This window comes from Lineus longissimus, chromosome 9, assembly GCF_910592395.1.
Source record: "Lineus longissimus chromosome 9, tnLinLong1.2, whole genome shotgun sequence".
Taxonomy (NCBI): Eukaryota; Metazoa; Nemertea; class Pilidiophora; order Heteronemertea; family Lineidae; genus Lineus; species Lineus longissimus.
The window spans coordinates 13,803,084-13,819,511 of record NC_088316.1 but is presented as its reverse complement, the minus strand read 5'-3'; the positions used below and the strand labels follow the sequence as shown (position 1 = coordinate 13,819,511).

At 41.7% G+C, this 16,428-nt stretch overlaps 1 protein-coding gene across 1 annotated transcript in view; it reads left to right on the top strand.

The window, feature by feature from the left end:
• Positions 1-16,428, top strand: part of LOC135493098 (uncharacterized) — a 51,589-nt gene that overhangs the window by 23,961 nt on the left and 11,200 nt on the right. The window contains exons 4-6 of the mRNA XM_064779989.1: positions 2,442-6,201; positions 6,554-6,663; positions 6,952-7,692. Of these exons, the coding sequence (XP_064636059.1) occupies positions 2,442-6,201; positions 6,554-6,663; positions 6,952-7,692 (4,611 nt within the window). The remainder of the gene's footprint in view (positions 1-2,441; positions 6,202-6,553; positions 6,664-6,951; positions 7,693-16,428) is intronic.

Below are 16,428 nucleotides of genomic sequence, written 5' to 3'. Positions count from 1 at the left end.
GGGAACATAGCATTTCTTTGGATTTCAGTAGTGCCTGTATGCTCGGTAGGCAGGTTTCATACGTTACGTCAGCTCTCAAAGGACTAGGAATTTATATGTACATAATAATTGGATTTTCTTATACTGTGGTCTAGTATGTGATCTATCATATCTATCCTATCAAGAATTGATGAAGACGAGTCTTTCTCAATTCTTGATGCTATGTAATGCAAGTTTGACTTTTCTGAGCCAAGGAAAAACTGTGGCATGTTTGTCTGTCTCCGCTGTTTTGTGTGCTACTTCGTTTGGGTGCCAATTGGCGATCTAAATTCGTTATCGGCTATCTCAAGATACCAATGATAGCACTGGGATGAAGATGCATTCTTTGCCTCATTCTAAACCTGGATTACTGTGTCAACTTTGGGCCCTTTTCCAACACCACCACACCTCCCCAAGGGACCAATTGTTGAATTGATGCCCACAGGGGACACAATATAAAAATAAAAAATTCATGGGAAACTTTAAATTTGGTTTACTCCACATTTGACGGAATGTGTTCCGTTTTGAAATGGAGAGAAATGCCACCTCAAGTTGCATGAACATTTTACACACTCCCTTGTACATGTTTTCACTTAATCCATGTTGAAACCAACTCACTAGTAAACTTTCTGGGGTTTCCGTCCTTGCTGAGTCGACTATTTGTCCCTTCTTTTTAATCCCTATCCCCTGAGGTGTCCCTTTAGATTTTCATGACTTTCACTCGCAGGGGCTCACACCTCTTTAGTCTTGGATTACACATTGCTATTGTTATGACTACAGTTCTCACGAGTCTGATCTTAAAGGCCTACTCCAGTTTAATCGCCCCCATTGAGTAAATCTTAACAATTTGAAATGTGCTTTTTTGCTCACTCTCATTCAGTTTTAATCATTTGAACGTGGTGGATATTATCATTTGCTGGTGAGTAGGCCTATTCGTTCCTTCATTTGATCATTTCGAAACCATGGGCTTCTGGTTCAATGAGATACTTGAGTTAAAAAATCTACTTTAAAATTTTCGTCTGTACATTAACATGCAGACTTATGTTGACACAATTGTTGATATTCCTGACCATCGGGATTTTGGTGGGGAATTCAATTGTGTTTTTGTCTGTTACGGTGCTAAATAGACATGTGCATATGCGGCTCTTGCACTTGCACTTTCCTTGCCTCTTGCAATTTCGGAAAACACGTATGCCTTGACAGAGGATTATCAATGTGAATTATAGATCATCTCAAGTCCGAATTTACTTTGGAGGGCGAACTGCTGGTCAGATGTCTTAGAAATTTAATTTGTATTGGTCTCCGCCACAAAACCAACACTCAGCCAAGTCCTACAAAATATTACATCTTCAAAGTTCTTTATCCGTTTTATGAATGTCACAGCAAACGTTGATCACCAAGTCTTAAACACCCAAACATTGCTGATCAGCTTGACTTCGATAATTCCCTACACTCTTAAACTCAGACTTTACAACAATCTAGGCCTATTAGGCCACTAATAACCTTAAACATTCCAGAATTTCTGAACCAAAGGACATTCGATTTGAAAAAGCTGGTTTTCTTTGTGAAAGTTTATACCTGCTAAGAAGTACTGCAGAAATGCAATGAGAGGGTGATGTCCAAATATTCACAATGATATGTCTGGAGGTGCTATACAAGCATACTTGACCCAAGGAAATACGCTCTATTCATCATTGTAATCAATTTTGATTAACCCACTGTGGACGTTTGAAAATATCAAGTATCAAAATATTGTAGAAATCAGTTATAGTGATGTGGAAACATCAGAAACTGAACCAACTTTAAGTGAAGAGGAAAAAGAAGAAGAAGTAGAAGGAATTGTGACCTTGAGCCCTGGTAGAATAGGAATAGTGAGCCCTGGTAGAATTGCTGAAACCCATCACAACATCCATTAGAAAAAGCCCTTCCCAGAATCTCGGAGCGACTCGCACCAATATCGCAGATATCCCCCCCCGGCGCAGTAAAATGAAATGAACTGTGATTTATAATATTTGCTATGAAATAATATTTCTCTTGTCTAACAGAAGAGCCTCGGGCTAGGTTCACACCTAGGCTTTCCATAGAGTAATGTACACAGCAAGGTGTGCTGTACATTACAGTAGCATACAATGTCTGGGGTCAGGCAAACAAGCCTAAAATGGTAAAGCAAAGTTTTCTTCGACTGAATCAATATTGAATATCTAATGTGGTTGTTCTTCTCATACTGGTATCACATATAGGTCGATGCACTCGACAATTCCAGAAAGTTGTGTGTCAAAAGATTTCAGGGAATAAACTCAGTCTTCTTAGATGCTGCATTGATATTCCAAAACAGGAGAGGTATAACACTTCTTCTGCTTCAGCTAGATTACATTAAGTTGTCCTGAATGATTTCTCATGTCTCCTTTTCCCTGTACTTCCAGGTTTTCACCAGAACCCCCTCCATGGCAGACTGACGAACCACCGTTTCACCGTCCACGTGCAGAATCTCTACCGGCGCCACCTGTGTTAAACCAAGACAACAGAAGACTGTCCTACCCAGTAATTCAGGCCGACTCAAACGAAGATATTCCGTGTGAAACTATGCAAGTGCATGGCGCAAAATCTACTCCTAATCTCAATATGGATAAGTACGGTTATCCTCGGCAGTTTCGCGGCCATCATGGTGGTGCTAATAAACCTTACCGCGATGTGAACGCTAACCCACCACCGCCCGTGTCTCGCGGGAGGCATGGTGGTGTTTATAACAATTCAAATAGTCATTCGGGATCATCACACGCGCTGTCCAGCCTGGGCGGGAGTGGCACTGTTTACGAGAAAGACAGTCGAAGGAATTCTGCATCTTTTGGTAATAGTCCGTTTTCGTCCTCATATGGGCAAGGATACACAAACAATGCAATGAGGAGAGAGTCCTTTTCCTATAAAGGAAGGGATAGGGATTCGTTTTCTTCCAATAAAGGCAGAGACAGGGATTCATTTTCTAGTGGAATATCTTACCGTCCTTATGAAAGATCGAATTACAACCGTTCAAAAGATTATGAAAACTTGTGTGATATTTCAACGGATTATGAGTCCGGTACAAAGTACCAGAGCCGATCTAGTCCAAATTTGTCGAGGAATAGTCGAGACAGTATAGCTAGTGACTACAGTGTTCGAACTCTGATAAACATAAGTCCAGAGCCGCCAGCTGTACCTCCGCGGCCCTCTAATGTTGATATCGATACCGGTTATGCGCCTGCTCCCCCGGTGAGGGATACTTCTTCTAGCTATGGACGATACAACCATAACCACGATCGCACCCCGTCATGGCCTCCTGAAGCACATGTGGATCAAATGCAAAAATCGAGTTTGAATGCTACCATTGGTACAGAGTCAAGTTCAGAAATCCGCAAACCGCGTGCCAGTTATCCATTCCAAGCTTCGTATGATAAACCGCTAAAACCAGAACCGGAGCCGCAGGTGGTAGAAAATGACTCCCTGACTAGTCCGAAGAAACCGAAGTTTCAAACGGATATTATTCACCACGCAAAAGTTGCCAAAGTCACGAACATTGAAAATGAGCTGGATTTTGTCAAACCGTATCCGTCGCTTGATCCGAAATCTGAAACAGAGGTCAGAAATTTGTATAATAGTCCTCCCAGTTATTTATATCCTAATTATGAAAGTGGTGCACACAAGTACTGTGATAGAGACTTCAGGATCCCATCGCCTCCACAAATGGTGGTGGCACCGCCAAATGTCCAACAAACTCAAATGAATCCGCCCACAGTTGAAGCATTAGATCAGAAGCAGTTGGATCAGATGATTGGGGAATATGTCGAAAGCTACAAAGCTCATCATAAGAAGAAATCTAGTTCAGGTTATCATGACAACACCCAAGTGCCTAGGCCCAATATCCATTCAATGGCGACCTCCATTAACGCTGCTGCTAATCAGAAGGTGAACGTCTCAGTTATTCGTAGTCCTAACGATCCACACAACGGAAAGGACACCAGTCGTGCTTTCATGTACCGTCCTAAACCACATTACAGTACGAGTACCCAAACCGATGATCTCAGTCCGATTGAACAAACTGCCGTCCCTCTTCGTGCTGCTCCAATGGAAGTGATCCCAGATGATGTGTTCACAGATGATGAACACAACAAGTCAACGAATACAGACCATGATGTACCTGTGTTACGAAATCATAGAAGATCGCATCAGAGTTCGAACAGTAGTCATCCAACCAGCTTCCCAAGTGATTCCAGTCGTCCTGGCAGCTCACAGACAGACCGTAGTAGCCGGCCAACGTCTTACGCTGAGTACGACATGGATAAAGGTGTTGTTACTGATCGCCAATCTGTGTCATCTGAACGACAGTCTGTGACATCGGATCGACAGTCCACAACCTCCGAACGACAGTCTTTGACGTCAGATCGGATGTCCATCACCTCTGAACGGCAGTCTATGTTGTCAGATCGTCACTCCATCGCCTCGGAACAACAGTCTCTTATGGAGACTGAAAAACCTACAGATCACCCATTTAAATCGATCCACGATTACAGTCCCAGCACTGCTCCCTTATTGCGCCGCCTTTCCGAGGAATACTTCAACCAGACGCAGAGAGATGCAAATGTGCGCCAGCTCAATGACCATCCAGTTGAACAAACCGTGCCAGAAGGAAAGGAATTAAACTTGGACGACAGACGAGTAATCAGTAAAAAAGGACCAATTGTTAAACGACCTATCAGGTTTGAGGAAATTGACATTCCCCCACCTCCTTGGGAGCGCGGCAAAAGAAACGAAAAGCGGCAGTCTCTTGATATTCCGTCAAATAGATCAGGTGACCTACATGTTTCCATGGAAACAGGGAAGCAGGTGGAGGCAAATGAGAATGAGGCTGCACCTAGCCTTCCCCGGAGAATGATGATAAGAGCTGGTCCGAATCGTATGTCCATGAAAAAGGCATACGGAATCGGCGACGATTCTGACATTCACCCTGAGCCTATTTTCAAAACCAGTCGCTCAACTTCTAACATTCCTGAAGAACCTTTGAAAGAGGATAAAATTGATTTCATGAAACGAAGCGAGAGTGAGTCCCAATCTTTAAAAGCCATTGAGAGAAAACTGCCGCGTTCTTCTTCAGAGCAGTTCCGTCCTATGAATGAACGTATGAAAAATTCAGGTCGTCAGGGTTCAGATCCTGATTTGGAACATTCTAGAAAGTCGTCTGATTGCTCTGATCCTAGTGACCAGGCCCCGGTGTCCGGCCATAACCGGTGGCAAAATTTATCTGATCCAGCAAGTCAGTCATCCAGATCGTCAACGCCACGACAAAGCAACGAAAAACGTAGTAACTCTGATCCAATGCAAAAACAGTTGCCATACTTATCAGTGTCTGGTAAAGTGAGAACGCCCACATCTGAGGGTAAGAGGCGTGTTGGATCTGATCCTTCAGTGCTTGATGGTGAACCTGACATAATAAATGACACAAAACATGGACCTATTTCGACCCGCTCACACGGTGCCTATGGTAGTCAGGATTCCGGATACAGATCTGACCGGACATCTGATCCACAGTTGAAGAATCTCCAGCAGTGGGGACATCTTGATAAGCGAGCTCCATATGTTGATAACATGAGATCTGAAGAGGTCTACTTGGCTGAGCGCAGCATTCCGCAAACGAGAATGGCATCAACTTTACCACCCGGTATGGATGCGCCCAATTTCAGCAAAATGTCAGAATATGCTGAAATTGATAAACATGCTCGGTCAGTGTCTCAAGATCAAGGATCTCTCTCAAAAGATCAAGTCAACTTTCGTAACCGGCAAAATGATCACGGTGAGGTACCACCCCCGAGACCTGAGCGACCAAAATCTTTTGGGGACCAGAAATTTGAACGACTACAGCCATCTGCTCTTAAGTCGTCACCAGATTCTACGAACCGGCGCCGACCAGATTCGTTGGCGACTCATTCTAGTCTTGCTTCACCTGCTCATCATCGGGATCGAGGCTATGGTTTCGATGGGGAATCTCAGCGTCAGAGGAGGGAGCATGCCGAGGATGGTAGCCGTGATCGGAATTCGTATCGTTTGTCCTATGATAAAGGTCTGCGACGTGGTGATGAGGCTGAGAGGCCGGATTCTTCCACAACTGTTGATGGCTCGCCAACAAAGCGGGGGCCTGTGTCGAAGAGAAGTAAGGTATGTATCCTTCCCTGAACAGAGAGTTTACTTTGTGTAAGTGACCAGGAGTATCAATCCCCCTGGATGGAATGTCATCTGTTGTTCAACTCTGTCATTGTTCATGTCATTGAGGAATTTCTTTGGCTACAATCAAAAACAGACATGGTGAACTGGATTTGCAGTAACCTTTAATCATCACTATCAAACCCAGTGATTACCAGTTTTATCCGCAGATGAGAAATCTCATTGTCACACATCGAAGCAGTTATTATCGCAGGTAGCTTGTTTGCACAGTGTTTTGACAAGTAGTAGGGAATAGGCTCGAGACTTTGTAGCATTACAGGACAGTCTAATAACATCTTTATTGTAGACACCAGAAAGTGTGCCAAAGACAAAAGAGGTCGACCAATCACCATATGCAGATGTTTCGAGACTTTCTGCCTCTGTCAAAGGAGGGGATCAAGCTCCCCCATCTTCCAGGTATGCGTATGAGTGGTTTAAAAAGCACACCCCTGAGGTGCATGTACTGTATGTGCAGTCAGTCGACCCCAGTGTTGGACTGAGGTATTCTCAGGCACCCTAAAGTCACCTGGGACACACCGACACAAATTTACGCCAAAGCGTTATATCATGTCTGTGATAACGTTTTGCACTTACTGGTGTTGTGCACTGGTCCTACCCCCAGCAGTGTCGGCCCCTAAAGCTGACAGGTCAAGTATACGCTCTTTCTTTTATAATTACCTCATTCTATTATAATTATTGTTTCAGTTCAACTGGCAAAGGTGACCAACACAAATACGAACCATACACTCCAGTTTCGTCAGAGCAAGTGGAGCAGAAACCACCGATATTGCCACCCAGGCTTTATCGCACGAAAAACACGATCCTGCAGGAGAAACCATCGGAGGGAAAAGACCGCCATGGACATACGCATGGGAATTACGATAATATTGGCGAGGTTGAACCAACTGATGCGTACGCTGATATGCTGCGACAACAGGCGATGCGTTTCACTCATCCACAGTCCATGAACGTGCTCAAATACAAATCAATACCGCATAACGAGACTGTGGTGACGTCGCGGCCTGTGAAGCCGGTCGAACGTTACCAGAGCGTACCGGAGTCGCAGCCTATCAAGTACCATCCTGCCGAACCTCTAACATCATCCAGACCGACAGACTTGGACAAACTGCAGGATTTACGACCGCTGTCAACATCGTCACCTAAACCGACCGATGAAAACCGAATTTCAGAATCGGAACCTAAGAGAAAGAAATCTCCTTCAAAAAGTATGCAGAATCTGAACTATCGTGCGTCTAGTCCTGAGTTTTTCTTCCCTCCACCTCCAGACGAGCCACCTCCGCCATCAAAGAATTTTGGTGCGGATACATCAATGGACGATCTATCTCTGCCATTGCCGCCTCCGCCATCAGAAACTGAGATGCCAAGTGGTCCAACCGTCGAGCCGGTTCGACAAGTGCAGAGGGAGTTTGCTAAACCTTTAACCAAGTAAGTTATTCGTTTGTTTGTAATGATAAGTTGATTGTTGCTTCATCTCTTCCAGGGAGAGAAACAGTATGTTGAAGTACCCTACTAAAAGTCTATGATATTCGTACATTGTTAAGTTAATGCATCCAAATTGAGCCACTCTTCAGTCAGTCTGTGCCTTGATTATTTGTGTAGAGGGTTCGTCTGCTTCGCCATGCCTGCGTCTGCTTGTCCTCTCCTAGTATTTGTGTGAAGTTCCCCTCGAGTAATACAGTGACCTGATCAGCACACAATCTAAACGATTAAAATCATGTTTCATTTTAATGGAATTAGTCTTATGTAAATACCAGAGGGTGAAGGAAGTGTTCTGACCTCGTTGCCAGTAAATAGCCTTGTGTTCAATTGAAGGATGTTTTTGTAACATTCGTAATTGAATTAAGGTTTAACCCTGTGAGGGAACCTCTCAATAGGGTGGCAAAACAGCCGACCCTGTGCGGTGACTGACTGTAACTTGGTATTGCATCGTTGTGACAGAGGTGTGATCTCGATTTCGTCTGTGTTCGGACGACATTTTGACGCACACCCTGGTGAAAAAGCAGCGCCTGTTGTGTTGCAGAAATCCTATTCAAATCCAGATATGTTTTGAAACAACCAACCTCTATACAGGAGTTTGACTTCGACACGGTCCATGGGTCTGTGTCACAACCCTCCTCAAGGAGTTGCTGGAATCAAGATTTGAATTCTTACTAGTACAAATCAGATTTGCATTTTCAGGGTAATAGTAAGGGGAGAGGGCTTCCTATCCCCCAGCATTACACCCTCTTCATCACACTCCGTTGCAAGAGCACCTGTGCTTAATTCCTCACGAATCTACTTCAAGTTGATGATTTGAAAACAGACTTTATCATGAATTGAGACTTCCCCCAAATCACTTACTTGATTGTTTACATTGCCTTAGCACATTTCAGAGATGGTTGCTCATATTGTCCTCTTTATTTTCTCTCGAAATAAGTATTCTATTTTCTGTTTCCTGATCCAAGTTCGTGTGTATTGAACTTCTTAAACTGTCTTTCTTATTGTTGTTGACAAGGGCTACCACGTATAATACAGTAGCCTTCTCATGGATCTGTTATTTTAATTGACAATCCCAGGTCCATTCTAACGACTTATATTCGAAGATGTATTACTATTGAAAATATGATATGCTAAGATTTGGAACCATAAGACTGAGTGGATATTTCAGCCATCCTCGAGCAGAGTTTGCATAATGAGATCTAAGTTTGTACAGTCTATCAGTGATCCCTCTAAAATGCATTAAAAAGCACCATAAACACGTCCCTGAATGAAATTGCAACCACTCCCTTCTAATGTGATGGTGATTTCCATGGTAACCATGGCGCTGAACAGATTATGAATACCTAAGTGATCATGAATGGCTATAGAATTGCTTAGTGCAGTTGATTGTGGTCAGATGGCAGCACCGATTTGGACAGGTGGTTGTACTCTGGAATATCGGGGGTTTATTTTCACGATAATGACACCCCTTACAAAAATAACATCAAAACATGTCTGACCAAAAATTATTTTACCGGTGCATGTCCTGTATTAAAGTACATTCATTAGCTTCAGGAATGCAGTTTATATGTTAGAGGTTATAACCATGAAACCCCAAATATCAAGATATCAGGATATTCATAGACGTTCTATGGTGCTTTCTATGATTTATGGTCAAAACATATTCTAAACATCCTGGTGTCTAGTACATCTTCAATCAGTTCAACATGAAAGTGAGTATAGGTGGGCCGATATTAATGAGCCATTGAATAAATGCCCTGTTGTGTCTTGTGCTAAAGATAGGTTGTAGCTATGCCTATTAATAAAAGCCTCATCTTGAAAAAGACCGTTCCTGATCCCCGACTTAGAGATGGGATTCATTTCACTGCTTTTCTTCCTTCAAATCTCTTCTCTCTCTGCCGTTCTTACAAATCGCTGCTGTTACTAATTGATGCCAATTGCAGCCAGGTCAGTGAGTCATCCTGGAGGGTTTTCAATTTACAGAGAAGGATGGATGCCTCCTGGCTGAAGATCATACATTTCATTGATAGCAGGTTGATCTGTACCAACTCAGATTCAGCAATATATAATCCTATGATTGAACCAGTCATTGAACTAGAAGTAATTGAGATCTTCTCCCAACATCTATTCAAGCCATCTGATTATAATTTCCAATAAACATGCTTGTGCTACTTTGAAGATAAGATATTCAATCAGTCTTTGGAAGGTCTTGTTGCGTCTAAGGCTGGTTTACCTTGCTAGTCTAAACTGAATACGTCTGCTTCCTCTCTTGTTTTTCTTCTGCTTTATACTTCAGCATTTTTTCTTGCTCCACTTTCAAGGATTTGTAATTGAGCACTTTGACCCTATCGGTATGTTAAAGTTAAAGGTTAAAAGCTAAGTTCAGCTTTAGAATCCTTGCCCAAATCACCTTGCATCAAATAGTCTCTGAGAAAGCCAGTATTTCTTTGAAGAATTACTAAGTGCATCACTTGACCCTTGAACTATCGACGAGATAAGACGAAATAGTTTTGGAAGGGATTCGAACTTACAACCCTTCTTCCAGGAGTCCGGCACTCAAAGTCCTTGTACCAACTGAGAGAGACCACTGTTGAATCTCATTAAAAAGTTGGCACAGTGTCACAATCAATGATCACTTCCTTGAATCCATTGATTCCCAACCCCTTTTCATTAGTATTACGTGCTGCTCCTTGGCGAAATTCAATAAAAGGCACAATGAAATACAAACAAAGTGTACATACAGTATCAATTCCAAGCATGACATGTGTTTATTGTAACTCATACAATGTTATAATATTCATGATGTTATTTGGGAACCCTCGAATGTGGTTCAACAGCGCTGATTTAGCAATGTGTACACCCTGGCAATCAATTAACTGTCATCAAATTCTAGAAATCTCGTAGTTGTTAGATTGATTTTTGAGTACAGTGGCGTTTCCATCACCTAAGTTCATGCATTACCTCCCAACTTTCAAAACTATATGTTATTTTTGATTTGCTGGATCTCTAAATTGTGTAGTATGATAATTTCAGAGTCACATTTGATATACTTGATACTAGTATTGACTGTAGGATGAGGACCTTTCCGCAGTTGTGCTTTTCGATTTTAGTGTGTTCTTCTTGGTTACTCAATTGAAATCGATTTCACTCTTCTTTCTTAGCGACCACCTGAACTTTATTCTCGTCACATCAAATTTATCAATGTCATCACCAATCTCGTAATCCGCCAATCTCTCCAAACCATTTACCTCGGACTACTTTGTGGATTAACCTAGTTATCCGCCATGGATTGTAAGGTCCCATCGATACCATGTGACGTCCTTCACCACGGACGGGACTGTAGCGCGCATTGTGTAGGCAACATAGTTACGAGTATTGATCACTGAGACTTGCACTGGGCCGGATTTGGATCCATTTTTGGAACACAACACAAAACCAAAGCACCTGTGGATACCGGTACCTAGTTTTGGCATTGATGATTTTACGGAGGATATTGGATAACTTTTGTTTTGTCACCCACAGAATGTGATGTATCTGGATCATTGAAGATTTATCACTTTGGATGGAGTTGTGCACTTCTTTGCATCATTTTCATTCTGCTTTTCAAATTCCTATTTCCACGTTATTTACCTGCCACGGTCAGAGAAAGTAAACAAATTTGTCTATTCTTTCAGTCGGGCAGATATAGTTGATTTGAATGGATTCCATCAATTTGTTCATCATTTGACCGGCATCTTTGGTTCTGTTAAAAAGGTTTCAGCTGTCTTAGGAATTCTTTGAAGGTTACTGCTTCATATCAGTAAAGATAAACACACTCTAGGTATCCTTCCAGTTCCACATCATGGTGACTTAGAAATTTTATTTGTTATAGGTTGAGACAAAACCAGATAATACTTGAAATCAGCAAACAGTAGGAGGTCCAAGAACCTTCTATGTTTAGTTTGTGAGATATACCTTGGACCTGTGTCAAATGTTTGGGTACTTTCTTCCCAAAATTCTAAAAGAAATGGAGATTCGACTGTCTGCTGCTGCTGTCATGACTCCTTTGCATCAGTTTGCGTAGCTAATTTGATGAAAACTTAGCAGACACTTTGCAGTCTCCTTGAAAGTGTGCATTACTTTGTTAACGTGTTCCAGATCTTCTCTATCACCTCCTCTGAGAGATCCAATCTGCCTATCATTCAACACAAGTACCGCACTCTTACTGTTGTCAATTGCAGCCAAAGTGAAATGACGTGTTCCTTTGGATGCTGATCTTGTCCAGGTTTTCAGTCTTCTGTTACCTTTGATGTTTGTGATGCTCCGCTGAGAGAGGCAGTTAGAAGATACAAACCAGGTCTCACCACAGTTTTTCATCTGCACGCAAAAACGCAAACCTCAAAGCTTTTGGTTGCAGATGGGCGGTCAGGTTCAGTAGCTGTCGACATCAAGAACTTTCAGAAACAGAGGGAACTTGGTATGAAAGGTGGATGGTGATCAACAGTCCGGGTGTGTCACAGACCACAAAAAAGAGTTCCGAGCGCTCACAGCGGACTTGTCAGATCCCACCTAAATGGAAGTAAGCTTGCATGGTTCTCAGACATAAGCTTACTAACTCTATTTTTTCTTGTTGCTGCTTGGCTCAGAAGAATCAATCTTTGAATTGTTAGTAATTTTCAAGCAATTGAGGTGTTGAGTACAAAAGTTTAGACAAGATAAATTTATCCTATTTTAAACTGCACAAACTTGAACTTGAAGTCAGAAGCCTTTCAGTCTCCGTAATCTAAGTTGTTTCTATCTTCAAGGTGTTTAGGCTATCTTTCTCAATGTGAGATCTACTGGCTGCCAATCTATCAATGCCTTCCTAGCAGTTGTTGAATATTCTTCCAATGTGGTGGTTTTTCATATTTCCCACATTTTGTTATCCTTCCATCTTGGCGGGCAGCTGTCAACAGGATATGCTATGAACTTTTGGCTGAACCAGAAGTGCTGATGATACCGCAACTTCTCGTCACGTTTTTTTCAGTCCGCCAAAGTAATTTGTAAGCCATTTTGGCGCCTGTCTATCAGTGCATTACTAGCCCATCTCTAACAGCTGCTTACTGACTTTGAGACCTTCAAATAGGTCTGAAGATGTTGTTTTCCATTTGACAGATTCTTATGACATATCCTGCTCAGGGTTCATTGCCCTGTGAAGAAGTAGAAATAGGGAATAGAATATTTCATTCCTCAAACCAGCTGGCGTAGTTTTTTTGCTTCACCAGACTTAGTCACCGCCAGTAAAAGGTTTTGCGGTTACCTCCACGTGGCGATACTATTGATGGATCAAACATGTGCCATTGGTTTGCGGTTGCCGAACCTCTGATTCATTCCCGATAACCCTCTCGATGGGACTAGCAGCCGTAGCAAACAAAAACACGCTGATTGTAGAAAGGTGCAAGAAATACAACATCGAGTTTCTCATGGTATTATGTGAAGGCTAATTATAACAGCCAAGTATTTGTTTGCATTCTGCATCAAACTAACCAGAACTGGTTCTTTTGCAGACGTTTTTCATGCAATATCATACGTTAAACAAATCCTCACAAATTAGTGTTAATTAGCAACAATTTCACATTAATTAACTTGCTTTTAAGGCTAAATCACTTCTAATTAACTTCATGTTTCCTCAGCAATTGCCTTACTGAATTCATTCAAAGTGTTATTTTGCTTGAACCGTCAGTGGTGCTGGGTGGAGTACCTTACAACATGTATATTCTGGATTTTAGATCTTGAAAGCTCTTTGGAACGGTTTTGACGTGGCTGCTAGTTCTGAGCTCCTTCTTTTATAACATAATTCTATGAACTAACAGATGAAATAATTCTCTGTTAACAAGTTAATTGGTGCAATTTGTTGTTTGGGTAATCGGTTTGTAATGGTGTATTATAGGGTCTGATTTCTCTCATGGTGTGTTCACCATTTCCTTGGGCTCAACCTGCCTGATGCAGGGATCTCGAAAGGAAGTTTTGTCCACGGTTATTTGTGTCCTTCTAGAATTCTGTTCCAAGTTGTGTCTACATCCATTCTAAATCAAATTCGATTTTGTTTCTATCCTCATCATCGATACGCTGCACAGGGCTTACTTAAGTAGCGCAGCATTCTATCCTGGTACCTCCTCCAGGAATAGTACGATTCCTATCAGGTATATCAAGAGTTACTCTTCAGCAGATGGCTGCGGGCAGTTTGCACCTGAAGGCCAGCGTAACCAACTCTTCTAAAGGAACATTATGAAAGAAGCAGAGCTGGCTATCGGAACCCGGTGCATTTTAGACATCTCTTCTATTTCTCATAGCGTGTTTGTCAAGTTGGGAACTTTGAAGGATTCTTACTTTAAGGAATCAGGAATACTTGAAGACTTTTTGCAAGTCCGACTAAAAAGAAGCTGTGAATAATTGAACTTGACATGCTATTGGATTATCTCATGGATTACTTATAACATTGACAGTCAATTAAAATCGCAATGATGCCGCAAGTTTGGAATTCACCGATGGTGTAAGTATACTGTGATAATATTTCTGTTTAAAGGGACAGTCGATCGATTAATTTTCAGCAACACATGCTTTTAGCTTCTACGATTTTGTGAGTAGGATGATCCTACCCCTGTATTTGTGAACATTTTTGATTTTGACCATGAAACTTTGGAATCCATCAAAAATTTTAATGAGAAATGCAGTTCACGTACGCCTCCTTTTTCTGGCTCCTGAACGAATGATGAAATTAATTTGCAGAGCAAGAATCACTTGGACATGTTTTGTATTTCTGAATTTTCTGATCTGGGAAGTAGATCGTGTTTCGATCACATTGACGTAAGTTATACTTCTGATTCAAAACAAATAACATGCTCAGTTATGAGGTGGCATTCCTTGCTATGTTACTCGAAGGTCATGCGTGCGCCATTCAGCATCTTAGCGAACAGGCTGACCCATCGGGAGATCTCTTGAGGAAGGAATGCCAGGTAGACTTCCACAGATTGGCTTTCTAATGGTTACAGATCGATCAATGATCAGTGCAGACCATGTTGTGAGTATGTCAGGGTGCGAACCATTTGGCTTGAAACTTGGAAAGAGAGTGTTCTAACCTTTAGACACCACTCAAACCAGGGTTATTTTTGTATCCCTCTCTAAGTTTAACATGTTGACCCATTGGAGATATCTTGGGAGAGGAATTTCTGGTAGACTACACCAGAATCAAACCTTGTTGTGCCATTTTAGCAATCAAACCATGCTGTGGATTAGGAAATTTGAGGGATTCACAAACTTCTCCTTAAACCTGTTTTGGAACAGGGGTAAAAGATGGTGGGGAAAAAGGTACAATATGTCATGATTTTACGTCTAACAGATTTTGCACCGAGTTAGGATGAAAAATGCAAGTTTGCAAACGTCTATGCACTTATACATATGCAAAAGGCATAATGACCCTTATCACAAATAATGAAAGTGATAATCAAGTAAATGTTGCCAGTAATATGATTGCAATAATTCCAATAAGTGTGTACACAGTGGAAACATGTATGTGAATGAGTCCACTTTATTGATATTAACATCCGTATGGCGACACTGTCAGAGTGTTGATAACTAGATTAAGATTCGTGGGGACAGCCAAGCTTTGAAGGTAGCTAGGAAACCAGTGCAGGGCAAGGGATTTGCTCAAGGACATGGAAATTAACCAGATGTAGTCACATGAAATGACGTCTCAATGGCATCTCAAAGGATAAGCTGTCACAGCCAGCAAATGACATCACAACGATTGAATGGATTTCAGGAGACATGATTGCATTTGCTTGTTTTTCTGCTGTAGAAAACCAACCTCTATATGAGCCCTGAAAAAATATGTGACTCATTGCGCCCCTGGTGGACATGATTTGGAACTTCGCCATTCTGAACGTTTTCCGTCCAGGACATCTGCACCTGAACTCTCCCCACTTCTCCTGCCATTGCTATAAATACCTTACAAAAACACGCCAATATATCAGATGGTTCCGCTTGTGTTTTGGAGCTCTGAATAGAAGGTAATGATGGCTATCATGAATAATAAAGGATCGCCTTAGCCCAATATTACACCTGTGTTCATCTATATTTAACTCATATATATTTCTATATATGAAACTCTAGTCCCAGTTTGAGTTATATTTGAATAGTGCGGCCAAATTATGTTAGGTTCATCTTCCATCTGCAGTGGCAGTTATGTGCTTTTTTCGCTTGCGGAAGGAACATCTGTACTGTCTTCTTTCTGAAATCATTCAAAGGATTGTGAGCACCTCTCTGTCCAAATTCGTTTACATTGTGACCAAAATGACTACTATGGACAGAAAAATCATTTCTAAAAATAAATTATGGATGTAAATGATGTTTGAGTAACCACGCTGTTTGAATTTTTATCTCCTTGCATATCCTTGTTCGACTCTGAGAAAGTTGAGATAAGGTCAATACTAACATGTTACACTGAACAATACAAAATTACGTCTGCATTGTTTCAGCGCAGCAGGTATGAAAGGAAATACCATTTGATTGCAACAAGGATAAAGGCCTCTGCTGCGTATGCATACCTTGAATCACAAATGATACGAAAACATTGCAAGAAATTGTTTCACATTTCCCAGCATAAAGCACGTACGTTCGGCTCAGTGTTCGTTCATCGTACTTAAGTGGTGTTCAGGTGATTCT